The sequence below is a fragment of the Dendrobates tinctorius genome, unplaced genomic scaffold (assembly GCF_039654945.1).
Source record: "Dendrobates tinctorius isolate UK_male_01 unplaced genomic scaffold, ASM3965494v1 ptg000075l, whole genome shotgun sequence".
Taxonomy (NCBI): Eukaryota; Metazoa; Chordata; class Amphibia; order Anura; family Dendrobatidae; genus Dendrobates; species Dendrobates tinctorius.
Genome location: NW_027361743.1, coordinates 12,997,871 through 13,021,988, shown reverse-complemented (window position 1 = coordinate 13,021,988; position 24,118 = coordinate 12,997,871). Strand labels below are relative to the sequence as shown.

Below are 24,118 nucleotides of genomic sequence, written 5' to 3'. Positions count from 1 at the left end.
GTGTATCCATATAAATGGCCCACCCTGTAGATTACATATTAGAAAAAACTTTTAGACAGTGAGGGTGATCAATGAGTGGAACAGGCTGCCACGAGAGGTGATGAGTTCTCTTTCAATGGAGGCCTTCAGTGTAGACAGGCGAGATGGTTTTGCGAATCCTGCACTGAGCAGGGGGTTGGACACAATGACCCTGGAGGTCCCTTCCAACTCTAACATTCTGTGATTCTATGTAAACCAGCTAACTACAGGTGTTAAGCCTTTGGAGTATATGTGCTCTCCCTGACCAAGAAGAGCAAATTGATGCTTTAACTATTCTTTACACCAGAATGTAGCACCAATTTTACTGTAGATTCATTTATCTTGGTTTTGTTTTTTTTGCACAAGCAAAGCGTAAGATTAAGCCATAAGCGCCCTTTATGCCTGTACAGATTTTATGAAGACCGACGTGAAGTAAATTAAGATCTCGCCGTGTCGAAATCACAAAGCTGTGGTGTGCAGCGATTAGGAGAGGTTCAGGTCTGGGCGGGAAATCGTGGCAAAAATGACTTTCTGACACGAAAAAGTTGGCATTTTACCCAAAAGTCATCTTTTCTCATTTCTCTCACAGAAGTCTGGACGAGCGGTCAGCCATATTTACACATGAATGCGCCAGAGAGAGAGTTGGAAGTTAGTGCACTTTTCTGTGAAGACCAGAGAAACTTAATTTTACAATTGTTGCTAAAAAGAAACCATTTTCCTCAGAAAGTAATCATTAAAAAAACACAACATAAAATCTAGGCCTCATTAACACTGAACAACACCGCTGACTAGAGTAACTTCCCGCGCAAATGGCGAGTTGACGCTTTTATAGTCTCTGTCCCCGCCCCCCCCCCCAGCGATCTCCCTGACCAATAGTGAACAGAGTTATTCTGACTGACAGCGGACGGCGGAGACGGAAGTCATGTGATCCCGAAACTGTGTGGTAATCGATGGACGTCTCGCGGGATGTGACGTAAGCAGAGAGATCTCGCGGGATCCGGCGGGAGGACAAGTTCAGGGAACATGGCGACGTCTCATCTGTTAAAGGTAAGGAGCCCTCTCCCCCCCCGGTCTGCGCTGCCGCTCCCCAGTCACCGGGGTGCGGAGCTACCCTCCGGCCTGTAGTGACGGCCGCTGCCGGGCTGCGCCTCGTCTGTGCGCTGTCACTGCCCGGAGCCGCACACACAGCTCTGTGTCCCGCAGTGTGTGAGCAGAGCCGGCGTGTAACAGTGCGTGGAGCCTGAGGGGACGGTCCGGGCTGTGTGATTCCTGCTCCGCTGCGGTGTCCTCTGCTGCTCCTCCTGGAAACCTGGGAGTAAATGGACAAGTGGGAATTACCCTACACCGTCACCCACTGTCCAATCACTGACAGGATGGTGACGGCCGGATATTAATGAATTCAGACTTTTCCAGGAGGATCAAGAGAGGAGCGTCGTCCCCCATTTCTGTACGGAGATGCCGTGGACACGCTGTTCCTTGAGGAGACCAAGTGTTTGCTAAATGAGGCACATCAGGGCCCCGATGGCTCCAGCTCACGGGGCCACTCCTGGAATTGTGAGGGGTGATGTGTTGGGGTCCAGCAAGCAGATTGTTCCCGAGGGAAGAGGTGTTTATGTGCAGATGGTCGCCCCCAGACCGACCCTGCCGGGCATCGGGTGTACCTAGAGCTGGTGCCAATCGTTTCTCAGGAGCCGGACCGTCATCTATGGCTGTGAGACTGGAACCACGAGGAAACCTCCTGCCTCCCCATCTCCGGGTCTTGTGATTAAGCGGCCCTGTGCGATGATGCCGTCACTGCGGTGCGATGATGCCGTCACGCCAGGCCGGCCAAGGAAAGGAAGAGTTGTGGATGCCGTCAGGGATGAGGCAAGTCTCTGGGTTCTCATCCTACAGCCACAGATCACTGTTCTGGCCGATAATCCTGGCTCCTAGCAATCTGCTGATGGTGGATTCATGCTTCCTGAGCCTCAGACCTTGGGAATCGGACACTCTGCATTATTACAGCCATGTATGTGATGCATAACAAATTATATTGTGGCACCGTGTTAGCCAGAAAGATCAATGTAAATACTTTAATGCTCAATAAACACAAAAGTATGCCGTCTTGGTCTCATGGTGTCAAAATGTGAACAGCAGCAGGAGGAGGACTGTTTCATAGCGATACCCATAGGTTGGAGGTGTCCCAGTCTCCAGCAGCTGGTCCCTGAAGATGTGACCTCAGTGAGCTGGAGCATTGTTGGCCATGAAGATGAGATTAGGCCTGTGTTGTTGGTGCAGAGTCCCAATAACTGGATTAATGATGTTATTCAGGTAGTAAGGGCTTGTCACTGTACCATTCACGAAGTGTAGGCCAGCTGGGTATTAACTATCTACACCTGCCCACACTAACACCACCACCAAAGGCTCGTCCGATGACACCAGTGGCTGATGCATAGCGCTTTTCTTGACGTCTCCAACATCAATGGTGGCCATCATTTCTGCTCGGCGTGAATCGACTTTCATCAGTGAACAGCACTGAGGCCCACTTGTCCCTCGTCCAGCATATATTCTCCCTGTACCTGGTCAGGTACCATTGCCGGTCATCTAGCACACTGATGTAAATCATTTTGAATGGTCTGACATGACACTTGGGTGCCTCTAACCTCCCTTAAACGTGTCTGGAGTTGTGTGGCATTCATCATCCGGTTCGGAAGGATATTGTTCACAATGCAACAGTCCTTGGTGTTGAATGTGGCCAAAGGACATCCACTTCTGTCTTTCTGTGACTCTTCCAGTCTCTGTATATCTGTTGTACCCTGCTGATGACTCTGTGACACTCTAAGTTCAGTGTCCACTTTTGTCTGAGAACATACTGCTTGAAGCCTCACAATGGCGAGGTACCGGATGATCAATTGTTAGGTGTTGTATTGGTCTCATGGTGTCAAAATGTGAACAGCGTGATGAGGAGGATAGTCTAACACCAATTGTAATTCAACCCTAAAATTTATTGGCCGATTCATGGGTCAAACACCTATTGTGAATTTTGCCATTAAGCTCCTTGTTGGAGAACAGCAACTTGTGCATAAAGTATTGAAACCCTGAGCAGTTAGATGTGTGTATTCAAAAGTTTAGAGACCGTCATATGAAGTTCACCTGGAAAGGCTAGCGTGCATTTTAGGTTCATCCTGAAATTTTACCCAAAAGCCAGATACACTAGTCACAAAAAGTTAGGGCTATCTGAGATGACTAGTCCAAGGCAGGTCCTTCAGTCGCCCCCGGCCCTGCTTCCCTTGTCTGATCGCTCCCTATGTGCGAGACCTGTCTGTGACACTACTGGGGACCTGCAAGGACTGGTCATCTGGAGTTTTTAGCCAGTCCCCACTGACTTCTCAAAGTTTGCTCTTTGATACACCAGAGAGTCTCATAGTAAAACATGCACAACGGCAGTAATGCAGCCGCTGTATGATTACTTCTGTGCCTGATTTGCGCAGCATGGCTTCACCTTACCAAAAATAATTATAATGTAGTTATGCCGGCAATGGCTGCATGATGTTCCTTCATAACCACTGACCTTGTCTCTCGGGTACCTTATATCATTGCTGCCTGCAACCTGTGATTCTGGAGGAAGTTCCTGTACAGAACGTTCACATTTTGTGGAGTTTTTCTTGTTTGCTTATGGTTTAGTTATTCATGGCTGTCTATTTTGGGTGACAACTGACATGGCTGCCATTACAGTGGCCACAGAATGTTATCAGGCATGTTTTGCAAAAATCCGTCTAGTCTTCTGTTTGACCAAAATCTAGATGATGACTTCCCTCAGTTTTACCATAAATCTCAGTAGGATAAGTCCCCATGCTCGGCATTAAAGAGTCCCATTTTATATCGCTAGGCTAGTCCATCTCTTTATAACCCTGGGAGGTCCGATGTATGAAATCCCCCTAATGCAGTAAAGGGGCCACAGCACTGCGCCCCATGTTTAAGGCGTTTTCCGGTTTCACAGAACACATCTAAAAATCGCTTTAAGTTTTATCTTTCAGAAGCTGAACATTCAGTAGTATGTCATCACTTTAGAAGACAGCAATGCCACCTTTAATCGTCGGCTTCACCTATGATCTACAGTAACTCCTTCCTGACATAGGACTTGCTCGTCTGTCCTATGTTGGTTCCTTGTATATAGAGTGGGCTCAGGAGCTGAACCTACATCCTAACCACAGATGCTGACTGTTTTATATAACTTGCATCTACCTGTAAGGGCAGCGAGCGGAGTCTGCTCCTATTGATGCTCTTAAAGGTACAGAATTACTTTTCAAAGCAAGGCGCTCGTTGCATCGTGGTGGAACCAGCCTTTTAACTTCATCTTCCCACCTTTTTTCCCCTTTATCTCTACCCGCTCGACAAGGGAGGAGATGGGTGAGAAGATGCACGGTTTGTATGGCTGTGCCATGATGCATTATGCGCTGCCCTTAACACCTTAAATGCCACTGCAAATCGGCCTTTGATTTCTTGCACATGGTCCAGGGGGCCAGAAATTGGTGGAAAACTATTTTAAGGTATCATTATCTCTGATGTTGACACTTCTTTTTTTTTTTACTTTGGAGACAAGGCTTTAGTGAAATAATCCCATTCATTTTTTTTCTCCCCTTTGGCTTGGTAGTGAAACCCAGATGTAAAGTGATACCAGATCGGGTCGCACGGATTTCTGTGGAATCGTTCCTGGTCACCTAGTAAGGCCAGAATCACACATGCAAGGAATATGGCCTAGTCTCGCATGTTAACACCCGGCACTGCCGCCAGCACTCTGGAGTGGAACGTGCGGCCGCATAGCAATACATGAAACCGCACACTCCCCTCCCGAGTGCCGGGTATAAGGCTGTGTGCCCATGTTGCGTTTTTTAAGCGTTTCCGCAGCGCTTTTAGACAAGCGTTTCTGCTGCGGAAACGCTTAAGAAAAGCATCTAATGTAATAGAATGGAAAACGCACATGTTGTGCTAATGGTGCGTTTTTTTCCGCTGCAGAGAAAAACGCAGCATATTCATTAATTGTGCGGAATCGCATGTGATTCCGCATACATACACTGTAATTGCAAAAACGCATAGGAAAACGCTTGACAATCGCATCAAAAAGGCGTGTCAAAAAGCGCATGCGGTTTTCCTGGCAAGGGCATGCGTTTATGCTCAGGAAAAAAATGCTTGAAAAACGCTACGTGGGCACATAGCCTTAACATGCGAGACTCGGCTGTACTCCTCGCATGTGTGATCCCGGCCTAAGTCAGATAATGGTGCCAGTTGGAAAAAAACCTTGCAGGTGGTTTTCTGCCTGGTTATGAACACTGGTCTGGTTGGCAACTTTGGACGCTTTTGTTCAGCTCAAGTAAAAAAAAAAAACTGATAGAAAGCCGGCCCAAGAACATGCAGAACTCGAGGGGGTTTAAATTCCGTGCAGATTTTTCAGCGAGCACAACGAAATGTTTCATGGCAATAGTGCAGTTGTGTGATCTGTAGTTTTCTCTAATATTACGGTTTCTGCTGTTTTTTTCTGAAAGGGAATTGTCACCAGCAAACATGCTATTAACCTTCCGATGTGGGAATAATCTGCAGGTTACTGGCGTAATTAACCTGCCCGGTGCCTGCACGTAGCCGGACGCTGCAGAGAGAAAATGAACTTTGTTCTGCCTGACACTGGCTCTGCTTTGGGATCCGGCTGTCCGTTAGTGCCGGAGGCGTGATTACACCGCCCCTGTGCCTGAAACCGAATGCTGCCGGCGAGAATAAAGTTAATTTTCTCCCCACAGCGTTTGTCCACATGTAGGCGCCAGGCAGGTAACTAACCCCCATAGGTGCAGGTTAGTAGCGTTTTTGCTGGTGACAGCTTCCCTTTAAGAATTCCGAACATATCCATGGGAGTGGCGTCCGCTTTCTTGGGAAGCTGTAGGCTCTCGCCCTTGGTTCTCTCAATTTAGATATTGAAGTTATAAAAAGCGTAGCACAGCTTTAGTGGTCTGGCCCCAGTGCATTATAGTGCTAAAGCGGCCCATTGACTAAATTGATGTCCCCCCCCCCCCCCCATTTTCCCAATTACTGACCCTCTTGAAGGTCATATTCTGTTTCTGACATACCCTGTATATGTTCTCTCTTTTAATTCATAACGTACAGATGACCTCGTATGCTAAGGAAATTGGCAGCGAAATTATTGGTATTTGTTCATCAGGACAAAGCCTCCTGACATATTGACCTCTAAGGTTAAGTTTTCATGAGGAGTTTTTGACGCTGAATTTTTTCACTACGAAAATAAATTCTCAGCATCTTACAGTTTCAGCAAAATGGATGGGATTTGTAGAAATCTCATGCCCACTTTTTTTTTTTTATTTTGCATTAGGTAGTCTGACCTGCGCTCCAAAACATGTCAATTTCTCTTGCGGGTACGCTGAGAGTGCAGATTTTCCCCATAGAATTTCATTAATGTGGAAAATCTGCATATAAAAAATCCATTTTTCTGGAATTGTAAGATGCTGTATTTTGACACAAGGAAAATATGCAGCATCAATTACTCATTGTGGGCACGCAGCCTTAAAGGGGATCTGTCAGTAGGATCAAACCTTCTAAGCTGTCTGTATGGGTATACAGGTCATAGAATGTTTAATGAAATAATACCTTCATATCTCTGGTCCGCTATCTTGTGTCAGAGAAATCCATGTTTTTCCTAATATGAGCTGTTGAGATCTATGGGCCAGCTCTAGAGCTCCCTGAAAATCTGCCTCCAGAGATTTATTTTTCAAAATGGAAGGTGGTGTTACCAGTGTGAGACATGTAGATCAGGAGAGCAGACTGTCAGTCATCACATGGCTCACATTGGTAATGCCTTTTTTAATTTAAGATAAGCTCTGGAGGCAGAGTATCATGCAATCCAAAAAGTAGAAGTAAGCGCTAGGCCCCAAACACTAACATCAGTGGGAAAATAAGATCTGACAAGGTGAGGAAAGTGGTGGTGCTGCTCAGTAAATAAAAATAGACATATAATAATAAGAGAGACGTTACGGCACTCGCGAAGGTGCATGGAAAGCTTCCTTTATTTGCTAAATAAGTGCATATCACAGGACAGAGTTACATGGTGTGGAACTAACAGCTGTTAAACATTCACATAAGCTTCACCCCATTAAAAGGAACCTGTCACCAGTTTTTAATATGTGAACCTATGCCACCAACATTCTGAGCTCCTGAACAGCATTGCTTAAACGTGTCCATCATCCCCTAATTCCCCCCGTATACCACCAAAAATATCTTTTTATTTTCTCCCGATCTCTGTGTAATTGTCTTTGGTCCGGTCCATTGGGCGTCAGTCCTCGACGTCTGTGCTGCCTCTTTGTGCCTAAATGCCGTTCTCCTGCTTTCATCTGAATGACACATCCATCGTCCTCCACATAGCCGAAGGATCTCGCACTCGCGCATTAGAATCGTCGACTTGCGCATCCAGACTTTGCTCAGCCCTACTGTGGGCAGAGAGCAAAACATAACTACACATGCTTTCGGTAAAAGTAATTATGGCTCCTTTTTGCTGGAATGATGTTTCCCAGACACGTTCACAGTTATATTTTGTTCTTTGCAAGCTGTAGGGCAGAGTAAAGTGCACCTGCGCGAGTCGACGATGCTAGTGTGCAGGCGAGAGATCTTTCGGTTATGTGGATGATGCTGAATTCCTCATCCACATCAATCGTAGCCGGAGGGAGGCTTTTGGGGGGAAAAAGGCGGCACAGACGACGAGAAATGAGTTCTCACAAGTGATAGTAAAAACTGGCACAGATTCAAAATGTTAATTTCTTTTCTGTGTACAATAGAAATTGTAAACGTCTGAATGAGACTTCAAAAATAGGTGAAAAACAGTGTGAAAACACTTGTGCGTCTATCCTCACAGATCAGACAATCCAAGTGTTAGGTGGGTCGCGCCCTGCGTGAGCGCCTGTCGGCTTATTTATAGACGAGCACAGATCGCATTGCTGAGCTATTCGCTTTGCTATCTGGTTTCTATTTCAGACATTTCATATCCATGAAGATCTGACACCGTGTAAGTTTTGCAATTTTTTCTTATAAATTTTTGTTATATACAAGGTGCTTAACACAAAATTAGAATATCCTCAAAAAGTTAATTTATTTCAGTTCTTCAATACAAAAAGTGAATCTCATATAGAGAGTCATTACACACAGAGTGATGTATTTCACGTGTTTATTTGTGTTAATGTTGATGATTATGGCTTACAGCCAATGAAAACCCAAAAGTCATTATCTCAGTAATAACAGCAGCTTGAAAAAATATTGTAAAATCCAAAATGTTGACCTGCTGAAATGTATGATCAGTAAATGCAATCAATACTTGGTCGGAGCTCCTTTTGCATCAGTTACTGCATCAGTGCAGCGTGGCATGGAGGCGATCAGCATGTGGTACTGCTGAGGTGTTATGGAAGCCCAGGTTGCTTTGATAGCAGTCTTCAGCTCGTCTGCATTGTTGGGTCTGGTGTCTCTCATCTTCCTCTTGACAATATCCCATTGATTCTCTATGTGGTCAAGGGCAGGCGAGTTTGCTGCCAATCAAGCACAGTGATACCGTTTGTAAACCCGGTACTGGCACTTATGGCAGTGTGGACAGGTGCCAACTCCTGCTGGAGAATAAAATTTCCATCTCTAAAAAGCTTGTCGGCAGAGGGAAACATGAAGTGCTCTAAAATTTCCTGGCAGACGGCTGTGCTGACTTTGGTCTTGATAAAACACAGTGGACCTACACCAGCAGATGACATGGCTCCCCAAACCATCACTGATTGTGGAAACCACACTAGACAAAATACAGCTTGGATTGTGGCCTCTCCACTCTTCCTCCAGACTCTGGGACCTTGGTTTCCAAATGAAACGCAAAATTTACTTTCCTTGTGTAGTGTGTCAGTGACTGCCTTCTGGACATCTGTCAAGTCAGCCGTCTTCCCCATGATTGTGGAGCTACTGAAACAGACTGAGGCTGTGTGCCCACGATGCAATTTTTAAGCGTTTTCGGCATGAAAACGCTGCAAAAATGTTTAAAAATCGTGTACAGAACGCACCCCATGCATTCCTATGGCATTCCGCACATGCTGTGCTAATGCTGCGCTTTTTTCCGCAGCGGTATCGCATTGCGGAAAAAATCGCAGCATGCTCATTCTTTTGTGCGGAATCGCAAAGAATTGCCGCGATTCCGCACCCATAGGAATGCATGAGAATCGCTTACTGTGGCTATGCCCACCATGCGCAAAGTTAAGCGTCTCATGTGCGGTTGGTACCCACGGTGTGGAGGAGAGGAGACTGTCCTCCAGGCCCTGGGTACCATACCCCTGTAAAAAAAGAATAAAAAATCGGGGTATATTTACCTTCCGACGTCCTGCGCTGCCTTCCCGGGCCACAGCGTTCCCAGTAATGCCTTGCGGCACAGTCCTGTGATGACGTAGTCTCACGTGACTCTAGCGGTCTCGTGAGATCGCTATAGCAATGCGAGACCAACGTCATCACAGGTCTTGCAAGGCATCGCTGGGAACGGGAGCGTCGCAGAGACTGCGCGGGATCTCAGAAGGTAAATATACCCCGATTTTTTTTTTTTTTTTTAAATTAATTTTTACATTCTTTCTTTTACTATTGAGGCCGCATAGGCGGCCTCAATAGTAAAAACCTGGTCACACTTGTCAAACACTATGTTTGATGAGTGTGACCAACCTGTCAATCACTTTCCAAGCGATGCTTCAAATCGCTTGGAACGTGCTTGAATATCGCACGCGAAAATCGCGAACATAATCGTGGTAAAATCGCACGGAAAAAACCGCGAGATTTTTGGGAAGGAGTCCGGTTTGCAGTGTCCGGATTTAAACGCAACGTGGGCACATAGCCTCAGGGCTTTATTATTAAAAGACCAAAGGTCACACCACAAAGTGAACAAAACAAAACAACAACGTGTCCAATTAGTACCCAAATACAAAAAACATGTAATGGGGGTTTCCTAGGAGTCCCTATTGACGTCTAATGCTCAATCCTTCCTTGCCGCGGAGGTTGGCACCCTAGGGGGAACGTTGTGGCGCCCCCGCTCAACGGTGGCTGTCCCTATGGACCCTGATGAACCCTGCAGCCACTAGGGATCCCTTCCCCGATGCTAAAGGGGCCCCTATCATTAGACAGAGATCAACTATAGTAAGGAGGACCCTAATCCCCAAAAGGATTAAAATCTGTCTAATGATAGACGTCAATAGGGACTCCTAGGAAACCCCCATTACATGTTTTTTGTATTTGGGTACTAATTGGACACGTTGTTGTTTTGTTTTGTTCACTTTGTGGTGTGACCTTTGGTCTTTTAATAATAAAGCATCGTTTTTAGGGTTTTTTCATATGATTTCTTGCTCTGAGACCCTCTACATTTGATAGTTATTTTCACATAGCCTCAGGGACCTTTTTAACGCTTAGAAAGCCTTTGCAGGTGTTTGTTAATTATTCTAATTTACTGAGATAATGACTTTTGGGTTTTCATTGGCTATAAGCCATAATCATCAACATTAACAAAAATAACACTTGAAATAGATCACTCTGTGACTCTATAGAATATAGGAGTTTCATTTTTTGTATTGAAGAACTGAAATAAATTAACTTTTTGATGATATTCTAATTTTGTGAGAAGCTCCTGTAGTTACGAGTTTTCATTGTTAGTAAAGCTTGCGTTTTCAACAAACATCCAATATCATGTATCAATTTTTCTTTAAATCTCCTCTTTCTATATGAAGCACCATTTGCTTCCAGTCAATAAAAAAAATGTCTTGGCCATGTCATGGATTATTGGGACATGTTAACGGATGGTGGGCAAGTTGTGGATTTTCCATACATATCATTAAAATCTGTCTTTCTGAACTTTGTTTCCCCACCTTAAAAAGGCATTGCCTGTGCATACCCCTAAACTGGGGGAAAAAAAGATTCAGGCGAAATTAGAGCCTTTCATCAGTATTTGTTTGGTCCGAACGTCCTCCTGCTCCCTTAAGCCCCCGTTACACACTGCGATATCGCTAGCAATATCGCTGTAAAGTCACCGATTTTGTGACCCAGCAGCGATATTGCTAGCGATATCGCTGCATGTGATACTTACCTCCGACCGGCTCCCCCGCTGCTCATCCTTGGGCGAGCGAGAAGCTCCTGGATCATTCCTCGTCGGTCACTTCCTGCTGGGCTTCCTGTGGTGCCGACGAGCGACGCGTGGAGCCGGGCGGGAGGACGCAGCATCGCCGCGTCTGACAGGTAAGTAGCGACCCCCGACCCCAGCGATGTCGCTAGTGAGATCTGCCTGTGTGGCAGCTCACTAGCGACCACCTAGCGATGCACCAGCAATCCTGACCGCGTCATATCGCTGGTGAGTCGCTAGGTGTAACGGTACCCTAAGGGTATGTGCACACGCTGCGGATTCTGCTGCGGATCCGCAGCAGTTCTGCAGACAGTGTACAGTACCATGTAAGTCTATGTGATTTACAATCTGCTGTGCACATGCTGCGTTTTTTTCACTGCAGAAAAGCTGCGGTTTTAAATCCACGGGAAGAATTGACATGTGAATTCTTTCTGCGGATTCCGCTGCGGTTTGCCACCTATTCCATTGTCCAGGTGTCAAATCGCAGGGGAAAACCGCTGTCCAATCCACAGGTAAAACCACAGGTCAATTTACCAGCGGATCCGCACAGAAAAATCCGCTGGTGAATTCGCAGCGTGTGCACATAGCCTTAGGTTATGTTCAAATGTTACATTTTTGCTGCAGTTTTTTTTTCTGCAAGCAAAACCTCCTGTCTTGGCAGTAAAGAATCTAAAGAATCTGCTTTCAAAACTTAGGTTTTACTTTTTTTTTTTTTGGTGCAGCTTACATGTCGTTTGTCGGCAGTACATGTTTTATTCACCAAAAACGATTGGTTTGAGTTTTTTGCACTTTCTCATTCCTTTCTATGGTGAAAAAATAGCTGCAAAAACACTGAAAGAACTGAAATATTGAAAAAAAAAAAACCCAGCAGTTTTCCAATTCAGCCAGTAAAAAATAAAGCATGGTGTGTGTGAGATTTCTGAAATCTCATCGCTGTTGCTGGTACTGTAAAAAGCAGCTTTTAATTTGCATTAAAAAAGCAACATGTGAACACAGCCTAAATATGGTATTCCTTTCCCTCTATTCATGATCCCAGCAGCACAACAATTGGCCACATTACGGAGATTGGAGGGGGGGGGGGGGGGAGTACATATGCCAATCTTCTCAACTCCTATATAATGGAGAAATAGCTTTGGTGGCACCCGGTTCTGCCGGAAATCACAATATATGAAACAAATTTCAACTGGATCCGTTTTGTTTTGGGGTTTTTTCTGTCATTTTAAAATTTTTCTTACTTTTTTTTCCTATTTTTAATTTTCAGTTTTGTCCACTTTTTTGACCATTTTGAAATGGACACAAGTTGTGTCTGCACAACTTTTATGCCTACTGTATCTATATTAATGGATGACTACTGGGCATGTACATGTGAACATAGCCTAAGGGTCTTTTACACTGCACTGGTAGCTTACTTCGTCCAATGTAAGCAAGTCATCACTTATCCTGTCTTGTCTATGGGCCTGCAAGAGAGTCTTTAAAGACAAAGACTAGAGAAGTGGGTTGACTGCACAGCTGCTGCTCCATTCTAACGGAGCATTTCACAAGTTATTACCTATTCAAAGTTGGGAATACTCTTCTAAAGTAGAATGGTCACTTGGTCAAAAAAAGTTGAATTAAGAACATTGTAAAAATTCATGAGTTCTGTTCCCATCCCCACCCCAATGATTCTGCCTCTCTTATCCATTTTTCACTGCTGCACCCCATTGATATTCACATTTGTTTCTTTTGGAGCTCAGTATGTGAAATCTATGCTTGTAGACCATCTGGGAGTTTCTTCAGAATCTTCTCTGGGGCAGTGTTTCCACCTCTCCCTCCCGATTGCCTCCAATCATAGCCTGGCAACTTTTGAGTTTGAAGTTGATTGGCAGCGTCCGGGAAAAAGGGGTGAAAGTTCTTGCCCCCAGACAAGACTCTGAAATAAAACTACCAGTTGAACTACAAATAGAGATTTCACATAATGTTCTCCAGAAGATATAAATGTGAATATGTCCTCAATGTAGTAAATTAGTACAAAAGGGAAAAGAGCTGCGAAATCAGTGGGGCACAACTATTTTTATATCGTTTTTCAACGCACCTATTTTTTGCCAAGTGACAGGTCCTCTTTAAAGACATAAGGTATTAAGTTAGATTCACATGTCTGTAACTCGGAGCGTGCTCTGATCAAGATGCGCTGATCGAACAGTCTCCTGACTTGAGGTAATGACCTAATATGCCTATGAGGCTGTTAGCTTAGGTGAGCTCAGGTCTTTCATGGACGCGTGAAACTTAGCTTATTACTAGGAAATATGGCGGAATTGCTTTGCATACATTATATTGTATTCTTTTTTTTTTTTTTTCCAGAATAAAGGTTCCCTTCAGTTTGAGGACAAATGGGATTTCATGAGGCCTATAGTTCTGAAACTTTTACGCCAGGAGTCCGTCACAAAGCAGCAGTGGTTTGATCTATTCTCGTAAGTATTCCTCCATATTCCATGCCTATTGTTTCATGGTGAAAACACTTCAAGAAATGCAAAAAATTATCAAGTTGTTTGCTATTTCCAGATTATACTTTTCTACAGTAAAAAGGAAAAACTAATATAAGAGTAAACAGGAAATATACTGACTTTTACATATGACAAGTGTGTTTCTATTGATGCCGTTTTGTGTGGAAGTTTGGCTTGATATGTTTTGTTTTTTCTTGTCACAAAGTTTGCATGGACTTAAGGCCTATTTCACATTTCCGTCTGTATATGTCGGTCAAAATCCGCCAGAGCAGTTAAAAACGGATCCGTTTCCATTGAGGGCCAAATGGATGCCACCGGATTCGTTGGTTGTGCGGATCCGTTGCAGCCGGCAAGTGGATGGAATTTAAAAGAGAGAGAGATTTTTTGCCGCTTCTACGACGGTATTTCAGGGTTAAAATGTTTCCCGGGGGCAAATCTTCCGGGTATGCGCACTTAAAATAGCAGACCTTCTATCCAAAAAAAGTTTCAGGTTTCAGGGTCCGTCTGTTCCACCCGGGAACCGCTAAAATTCTCACGGATCCGTAAAAAAACGGATGCAACGGACGACCGTCAGTCAACATCCGCCACTAATGCAAGTCTATGGGGGAAAAAAGCGGATCCACCAAAAAAGGGGCGCATCCGTTTTTTTATAAAAGTGGTGGATTTTGACTGACGTCAAAAAATGAAAACGTGAAACAGGCCTTAGAGACCAAAGTGACACTTTTTGTACTTATTAACCTATTGCTGCTCCTTGTTGAACATACGTGTCGCAGATGAGGAGCGGCCCTCTATACGCTTTTATACTGTGCCTGTGAGGACGGTTGGCTGTGACTGACATCTGCAATTATAATCCTGAGTTTTCACATCTGCATTGTGATTTCCATATGGAACAGAAGGCAAAATGCAGCGCCCCATCCCTTAATACACAAGGGGGTGAACCGCAAAACCTGAGAACAGCCACTACACAGTGTACGGAGCTGTGCTGTTCCAGCTCTGTACACTGCACGTCTGGATGCAGCGGGAGCTACGTAATCAGTGGAAGTGCTCTCGGACATATCTCCATTGATTTGATATTCGTGATTTGTTATAAGGATAGGTCATCAATATATAGCATTCTGCAAACATTTTATGCAGGTGTGGGAAAAAGTGTGTCGTATGAATGTTTTAAGAAAAAAAAATAGAAGTGTTAGGGTCGACTGTAGTGGACATCCCTTTTCTCAATCACCATGTTCACAAGCGACATCCACAGAAGACCTGTGGTTAGTTCTCCAAGAATGTTTGGAACACCCTCCATGCTAAGTTCCTGCTAATATTGTGTGTAATTGTACTGAGAAGAAATGATGTTGGTTTTAAGGCAAAGGGCGGTCACCCTGAATATTTGTGATTCTTAGATTTTTTTCATTTGTTCATTCACATTTGCATTTTCTTAACTAATAAAAAATAAACTATTACCTACTTCTATTATTTTTTAAGTTTTTCTTCTCTGCATGATTTTTTTTCCCACACCTGCCTAATACTTTTGCACTGTATTCAATATTTTCTTAGAGCATTTTTACTGTTTTGTGTTACAGCGATGTGCATGCAGTATGCCTATGGGATGATAAAGGTCCAGCAAAAATTCATCAGGCTTTAAAGGAAGATATTCTAGATTTTATCAAGCAAGCTCAAGCAGTAAGTGCTTTAATAATTTCTAATCTATTGTCCTTTTTAATTTCAGTTATAGGACTGTTCACCATAACTTTTTCTTTTTTTTTTAATTTAATTTTATTTATTTTGTTTTATGACCAGTTCTAAACTTATTTATATGTAGCCGTAGTGCTGATCTGCAGGTAAATACCAGAAACATATGCAAATGTTTAACTGGATATTCAGCTGCAGGGAGAAAACAGAGTTATATTTTCCCTGCGGCTGAACTTCCAGTTTTACACCAGCACGGGCTGGAAAAAACGCCTGCTCTATCTCTGCTTGTAAATACTGTTTCTCCTACGCCTCATTGGGGGACACAGAGAGAGTGGGTGTTTTGCTGCTGTCACTAGGAGGACACTAAGCATTCAGAAAGAAAAAAGTTAACTCCTCCCCTGCAGTATACACCCCGCAGCTGGATGAGATATCTCCAGTTCTTGCTTAGTGTCTGTAGGAGGCACTTGGGTCTGGTTTCAGACCCCACCGTTTTTATTTTAAATTTGAATTTTTCTGTAAATTTTTATTTTTTAATTAACGGAGTGAAGGGGGCGACGGTTCCTTTCTACGGTCCACTCTCCCCCGAACCAACAACAGGCAAGCATGTGGAGTAACCCTTCACGTACCTTTCCTGCAACGTTTTTGGGGCTGATTCCTCTACTTTTGGCGATGAAGGAAGTTCCCGTCCGGAGCAGGACAGAGCAGCCGGATACCGATATACGCCCTGAATCAGCCCCATGGCTCTCCATCCCCCTATCATAGGGAGGGTCGATTGAGTGTGGCCCATTTAAGAACTCCTCCAGCTCTGCTTCATCCTGGAGGATGAGAGTCTGCATAGAGGACCGAACAGCGCTGAACGCTGGAGTGGAGGTATGAAGTCGGGTCCTGTCCCCAGGGGGTAGCAGTGATGCAGTCAGCGGCGGTGCACCTTCTCGGTGCCCATCGCGGCCCTCACCGTGGGCCCCCCCCACCCCCCCACCGCGGGTAGCGCGAAAAATTTAGTCCCCGGCTTCTTGGCCTGCTTGGCCGCAATTTAAATGGTGCCGCCCCGGCCCGCCCACCGGCGCCTACCTCAGGTAGGCTAAAAATCAAGGCCCCGGCTTTTCAGGCCTACTAGGCCGCAATTTGAATAGCGCCGCCCCCCTTGCTTTGGCGCCTCTCAGCCTGCACGAGATGCACGCTCCTAATCTCGGGGGCCATATCCTTCTTCCTCAACAAGCTGTGAGGCGAGCAGCCGGATACCGGGTGTCACCGCAGGGCCACCGCCATTCCTCCCGGGGAACACAAGATAGAACCGGGTAAGCTGCATCTATCCCAGATCAAAGCTTAACCCCTTCCTGGCACGTTCCCTGCAGCTGCAGCAGACTCTGCCGTTAACCTTTTCAGGAGCGCTATGTCTCAATCTAAGGAAGCGAAGCGGGTTGCTAAAAAGCACACTGCGTTTTTTACCGTGTGTACCTCTTGCAAGGCTGGCTTACCTAGTGCACAGACTAATCCGTTCTGCCCTGACTGCGACCCGGCCTGCGCCCGGACCTGCGCTCAATCGCCCCCTGCCGCCGCTGCCGAGGGGTCTCCTGCGTCTAGTACCCCTGAGTGTGCTGCGTCCCTGTCAAGATCGGTAGAGTCTCTGACCCAGGCTATATTCGAAAGGGATCCGTCCGCCAGCAGGGGCCGTTCTTGTTCAAGGGATGGTCAGGGCTCTAGATAGCGGACCCATGACGCTTCCCCTAGCCCTGTTCGCGCTTCTGCATCTGCGGCTCCTATCTCTCGCTCTCCCTCTCCTGGAGTTCTCAGCGAGCACGACTCTGATTTTGATTCTGACACGTCAGCCCCTCAGAATCCTCCATCTGACCAAGAGTCTCTTAATTCTCTTATAGAATCAGTTAACAAAATCCTGAAGTTGGATGAGGATAATGTTCCCGCTCCAACACATCCTATTTCTCTTAAGAAAACCAACCGCGTGCGTAGGTTATTTACCAGCCATCCAGATTTTAAGGAAGTTGTTCAGCAACATAGAGATCGTCCGCATAAGCGATTCACAGGGCACAAGTCTATTCAGGCTAAATACCCCTTTGACCCAGACCTAATGAAAGATTGGTTACATTCTCCTCCGGTGGACCCGCCTGTATCGCGCCTGGCTTCAAAGACACTTCTGTCTGTGTCCGAGGGGTCCTCGATCAAAAACCCCTCCAATCGTCAGATTGACTACATTGCCCGTTCAGTTTTTGAAGCTTCAGGAGCGGCGCTTTTTCCATCTTTCGCGGCAATTTGGGTCACAAAAGCAATGGCCGCTTGGGCAGAGGTCTTGATTACCTCCTTCCAGGACACCAATCTTCTTCCGGAGGCAACCGCGGTCGCCAGGCAGATAATTAATGCAGCGGACTTCGTAGTGGACGCCTCTTTTGATGCCGCCAACTGCGCTGCTCAAACTGCCGCTAATGCAGTCTCCATTAGAAGAGCCCTATGGCTCCGCGACTGGCGGGCGGATGCCGCATCCAAAAGATCCTTGACTTCTTTCCCGTTTCAAACAGGTCGCCTTTTTGGAGAGAAACTAGATCAACTCATTTCTGATGCTACCGGGGGGGAAAGAGTAAATTTCTCTCTCAACAAAAAGCTGCTCGGACGTTTCACAACCAACAGCCGGTGTGCTTTCGTTCCTTTCGCAACAACTCCGGTTGGTCCTCCTCTACCTTCTCTTCCAGATCAGGTCCATCTTCGCGTGGGGACAGAGGCTCCCAGGTCTCGTACAGACCTAACCGTCCGTGGAAACCCAGACCTAGGGCTTCTGATTCCAAAGGAGCCAGGTCTCAAAGATCTACCCAATGACTTGTTGCGGTATCCGGGGGACACCGACAAAGTAGGCAGCCGTCTACTTTCCTTCAGCCACACCTGGCTCGCAGTCGTCCACGACAAGTGGGTCAGGGAGCTAGTGTCCTCCGGATACAAGATAGTTTTCCTCTCCCCCTCCAACTCGTTTTTTCCTTTCCTCTCCGCCAAAATGAAAGACAAAGAGCCTTCCTTCGGGCTGTTCAAGCTCTCTTAAGGGACGGCGTCATCATTCCGGTCCCTCATGACCAAAGGTTCAGAGGATTTTATTTAAACCTTTTTGTGGTCCCAAAGAAAGACGGCTCAATGCATCCCATTCTGGGTTTCAAACTGTTAAATGAGTTCGTCACAGTTCGGCAATTCCGAATGGAATCTCTCCGGTCAGTGGTCGCTTCCATGGAGAAAGGAGAGTTCCTAGCATCCATTGACATCAAGGACGCTTACCTTCACATCCCGATCTGCCCATCTCACCAGCAGTTCCTGCGCTTTGCAATTCACGAGGAACACTTCCAGTTCGTGGCCTTACCCTTCAGACTCGCCACTGCCCCCAGGGTCTTTACCAAGGTCATGGCGGCTGTCGTGGCCACTCTACACTCTCGGGGAGTAGTAGCATTACTGTATCTCGACGACCTGCTCATCAAGGGTCCGTCCCTTTCAGCCTGCCAAGAATCTGTGGAGATCACAGTAAATACACTTTCACGCCTGGGGCGGAAGATAAACTTAGAAAAGTCTTCCCTGAAACCGGCTCAGCAAATCTCCTTTTTAGGAATGATCTTGGACACTTCCCGCGGGTTGGTCATTCTCCCTCCAGAAAAGACGCAAGCTTTACAACAGGCAGTGCGAACTCTTTCCTGTCCAGCCTCACTCCATTCGTTTCAGCATGAGAGTTCTTGGAAAAATGGTAGCTGCCATGGAAGCAGTTCCGTTTGCACAGTTCCATCTGCGTCCCTTACAACACCAGGGGGGGGGGGGGGGGGCTGGGCTATTTATTCCTTTGGGGTCTGCTCTGGGGCAGTTAGTTTTCCCTTTTCTTGCTTTAGGCTTATTTAGTCCTCCGGCCGTGACGAGGCGTCTAGCAACATCGTAGGCACGCTCCACGGCTACTGCTAGTTGTTGTGGTAAGATCGGGGATCTGCAATCTGCATAGTTACCAACCTCTCTGGTTTTCTGTGACTTAGCTTGTTCTGCTTTTTTCTCCTCGGTGACCCATTCATAACAGTCCACCACCTGCGTGCAGCTGTCCAGAAACAGAGTCCAGCATCTCGAGTCCAGCTTTCCAGCATCATGAGTGCAGCTCTACACCAGAGCTGTCACTCCACCAAGCCATGCAAGAACTCCTTGCTGACACCATAGCTGCAACTCCACCAAGCCATGCCAGCCCTCCTCGCAGACACCATAGCTGCCACTCCAGGACTCTCACTGAGCTGCCTGGGACTCTCCTTCAGCTCCATCCTTCACCCAGGCTTGCTTGTAACTGAGGACTATCACCAACGCTGATTGCAACACCTGTGAATCTTTTATAGCAGAGCCAGAAATCACACCTGCATTAATCATGTGCACTAAACTAAAGAAACAGAGTGCAATGACGCTCACCACCACCGGGGGCAAACTTAGAACAAAGGACACCACAGTGCAATAATCCCAATGGCCACCGGGGGGGCAAAAACCACACCAAAGCACACAGCTTCAGAAAAAAAAAAGGTTACATGTGCATTTTCTCTGTCATATCCAACCTGGGTCATGACAGTACCCTCCCCTTAATGAGGGGCCTCTGGACCCTCAAGACCGCTCCTCATTAGGGAACCACCTACAGCGGGGACGCCCAGATCCAGAGTTCACCCCAACCACTACCTGACAGGTTTAGTGACAAACGCACCGCTGGTATAAGCAATGTATGTTCTGGAGGCACCACACATCTCCAAAGCGCCGACCTGGGGAACGAGTTTTGTATGTGTATGTTCGGTATGAGCTGGTAAGACTCCGCAACACCCTTCCACAGGATGTTTTTTGGTGGCCACCCATACATGCTCGTTCACACACAGATCCGGACCTGAATGTTTATTGTCACACATTCGTTTGTCATAATTCAGTGAACTTATTCTGGGATCGAGAACAGAGGTGTCCCCCTGTGTCACCACACTCACACCCCCTATATTCACCAAGGGAACACCACCCTCCAACCCTTTACACCACGAGGTCTGCGCCTCCCAGGGTTGGCTAATGGCGAGGGTTGAGATTTGCCCCTACTCCCCCGCAGCGCACCTGCTGCTCACACTGCAGAGGAAGGGGCCTTGGATATGGAGGAAAAATACACTCCCTGGTTGATTGGTGATAATGTCACGGCCACGCATGGCTGGACACAGCGCCTCCAGCAGGACGGATTTAGATGACACGCGTGACCCTGGATACACCGCCTCCAGTTAGGCGAATTTAAATAATAAAAGGGAAACCTGGGTAACAATAGCAATGGTGGCCCTGCGATAGGGAACGGGGAAGTGGAGACCTCCTGCACTGTTTGTTAGGGAATTCCCACATGTATTCAGCCTGTCTACGAGTCGTAAATCATGCAGATAAGACGACGAAAACTAAATCTCCGAGCACGCCAAAATACTCGGAGGACACTCGAGCATGCTCAGGAAAACCCGAGCAACGAGTATACTCGCTCATCACTACTGCTAGCTCATTCAGGACCAGCAATTTTTCATTTTTGCACTTTTTTTTCCTCGCTTTCTTCCAAAAGCCATACATTTTTTTTTTAACATATATTTCCACCCAAATACCCATTTGAGGGCTTGTTTTTTGCAGGACTAGTTGTACTTTAATTACTCTATTCATATTCCCAAAAAATTTACTGGAAAATGGTGGGAAAAAAATTCCAAAAGAGGTGAAATTGTGACAAAACAAGCAACAATTCTGCATTTTTTTGTGGGGGGCAGGTGTTTCTATGGTTATCATTGTGCAGTAAAAATTGTGAAAACATAATTCTCCAGGTCTGGATGATTTAGGTCAAATTTTTTTTTCTTTAAGTGGTGAAAGAAAATTCTAAAATTTGTGTGTATATGTGTGTGTGTATGTGTATATATTTAGCTTAAATCAACATTTTTCAAGACCCTTAACCTTTTCATTGCCTGGGTGGCCTTATGTTTTTCTTAATATTATTTTGAGGTGTACAACACTTTGATTCCATTTACTTTAAATGGGGGAAAAGAGGAGCTATATAGGCAGAGAGGTCTACAGCAGACCCCCCCCCAATTGTCATTCTCTAATGGCCCATTACAAAAGCATGTAATAGGGTAACAGCCACAAGCTCTACTCGCTACTGTTAAAGGCAGATGATGGCGGAATGACTAAGCCATCATCTACCAGGAATGGGTCTGGCTCAGCGCATCTAAGCTTGTATCAAACACTGGGACTTTGGCCACGTGCTGAAGTTTATGAAAATGGCTAATGTTTAAGTTCTGATTTTGTGAATAATATTATATAAATTTTTCCTTTTTTGTCTTTTGAAGAGAGTATTAAGTCATCAGGATGACACCGCTTTGCTTAAAGCTTATATTGTAGAGTGGCGCAAGTTCTTCACCCAGTGCGACATCTTGCCCAAGCCCTTCTGTCAATTAGAAATTACGTTAATGGGTAAACAAGGAAGCAACAAAAAGTCCAATGTGGAAGACAGTATTGTTAGAAAGGTAGGCCTTGCTATATATATTGCATTCCTTTTTCTGTGCAGGATTTAAAGGGTCTCGGGTGACCGGGCGTTTAACTGATGCCTGAGCCCGATTCTCGGTAAGTCGCCTTCTAATCTACTTGTGCGTTGTCTTCCTTTGCAGCTAATGCTGGATACCTGGAATGAATCTATATTTTCAAATATTAAAAATCGTCTTCAGGATAGCGCTATGAAGCTAGTCCATGCTGAGAGGTTAGGGGAAGCATTTGACTCCCAACTAGTCATTGGCGTTAGAGAATCCTACGGTAAGTCTCTGCTATGTCCATATCTGGTACAGCGGCATTTTTCCTTAGGCACTTTCCATATCTCCTGTAATATTCTTTGTTTCCCCTCGAGACTAAAGCCCCCGTCACACATAGCGATCTCGCTAGCGAGATCGCTGCTGAGTCACAAGTTTTGTGACGCAACAGCGATCTCACCAGCGAGATCGCTGTGTGTGACACTGACCAGCGACCGTCCCCCTTGCCGGTTATCGCTGATCGTCCTGGAATAGCCAGGACATTTTTTTGATCGCTGGTCTCCCGCTGGCCAGCATGCATCGCTGCGTGTGACAGGCGGGAGACCAGCGATCAGCGCGCTGGTAACTAAGGTAAACGCAGGGTTTCTAAGCAGCGCGCTGTGCTTAGAAAGCCGATGTGTACCTTAGTTACCAGCACGCTGATGCAGGGAGCTGGTAACCAAGCTACACATCGGGTTTCTAAGTGACGCACACCCCTTAGAAACCCTATGTGTACCTTAGTCACCAGCTCCCTGCATCAGCGCGCTGGTAACTAAAGTACACAGCGACGCCGCGCGCTCGGCGTCGCTGGTGCTGATCGCTGGTGAAGCTGTCTGTTTGACAGCTCACCAGCGATCATGTAGCGACTCACCAGCGATCCTGACACGTTGATATCGTTGTCGGGGTCGCTGGTGAGTCGCTATGTGCGACGGGGCCCTAACAGACACCTTAGCAGTGTCGAGCAGCCCCCAATATAGGTCGTAGGATGACTTGAGCCTCATTTTGACCTCGGACCGTGTAGTGGTTTTCATCAGTTTCATATCTGAAAAGATAAAAAACAAAAAAAAAGGTTTCTCCATCATTTTCTCCTATGCAACAATCCATGAAAATCAGACACTCTCAGAGGGCATCTGATTGCTGTCCTGATTTTTTTTTTTTTTTTTTTTTCCCCCCCCAAGGACTCGTAGACTTGCCGTGCAACACTTGGATCAATATCGGACATGTCTCCGTGATATTGCGCTGATGACTCTGTTCAGGAAATATTACGGACATGTAAACAACCCCATTCACTATTCTATAAATTGCTATAGCAGAAAAACGGGACGACTGAATGAGCGCTTAATGAGACCCAAGTCCCGAGTTCAAATCCCTCCAAAGTTTAAAATCTGCAAGGAGTTTATGTTCTCCCTGTGTTCGCGTGCATTTCCTACTACAATCCAAAGACAATGTGATAGGAAATTTAGATTGCAAGCCCCAGTGGGGATAGTGATGATAATGTCTGTAAAGCGCTGTGGAATTAGTGGCTCTTCTATTCATGCAATGGTTTTCCTTGTTCTTATTGAAATATGTGCATTGTAGATTGAAAATGAACATAGCATAACCATGCAGGAACACACATGGAAAGGAGTAAAGAAACGTGTGAAACAAACTGTACTGTGTCAACCGAGCAGAGTGGAAAAGAAGCAGCCGCTCTGTCGACATGAAGTCAGCAGAGGCAGCTGAATCGCCGGCAGGAGCAATCTGTGACCGCTCTGTGTCGGGGAAGAGCGGCGCCTTGATGGCTCGCTTTGTTATATCCTCCTTTACTTCGATCTTAATTTGTCGTCTTTTGTCACTTGTTACTTTGCAGTTAACCTCTGTTCAAATCCTGAAGACAAACTCCAGATCTATAGAGATAATTTTGAAAAAGCATACCTAGATTCTACGGAGAGGTTTTACCGAACCCAAGCCCCTTCTTACCTTCAGCAAAACGGTGTACAGAACTATATGAAATATGTAAGATGCCACTAATAAAAAAAATAAATAAAAACAAAATCCATGTATGTGTGATCTAGCATAAACTGCAGTTTTCTTATTGTCGTTTCTCCATAAACAGGCAGATGCTAAACTTAGAGAAGAAGAGAAAAGAGCGGTGCGGTACTTAGAAACCAGGCGGGAATGCAATTCTGTGCAGGCGGTGAGTATGTGCAGATGTAAAATTAATAAGCAGTGTTGTTCCAGCTGCAACTTTTCCAGATACAGAGACT

At 45.8% G+C, this 24,118-nt stretch overlaps 1 protein-coding gene across 1 annotated transcript in view; it reads left to right on the top strand.

Moving 5' to 3' along the window:
• Nucleotides 1-907: 907 nt before the first annotated feature.
• Nucleotides 908-24,118, top strand: part of CUL5 (cullin 5) — a 94,002-nt gene continuing 70,791 nt past the window's right edge. Inside the window, exons 1-7 of the mRNA XM_073583002.1 lie at nt 908-1,065; nt 13,502-13,611; nt 15,216-15,315; nt 21,660-21,836; nt 21,978-22,119; nt 23,722-23,867; nt 23,968-24,048. Of these exons, the coding sequence (XP_073439103.1) occupies nt 1,042-1,065; nt 13,502-13,611; nt 15,216-15,315; nt 21,660-21,836; nt 21,978-22,119; nt 23,722-23,867; nt 23,968-24,048 (780 nt within the window). The 5' untranslated portion in view covers nt 908-1,041. The remainder of the gene's footprint in view (nt 1,066-13,501; nt 13,612-15,215; nt 15,316-21,659; nt 21,837-21,977; nt 22,120-23,721; nt 23,868-23,967; nt 24,049-24,118) is intronic.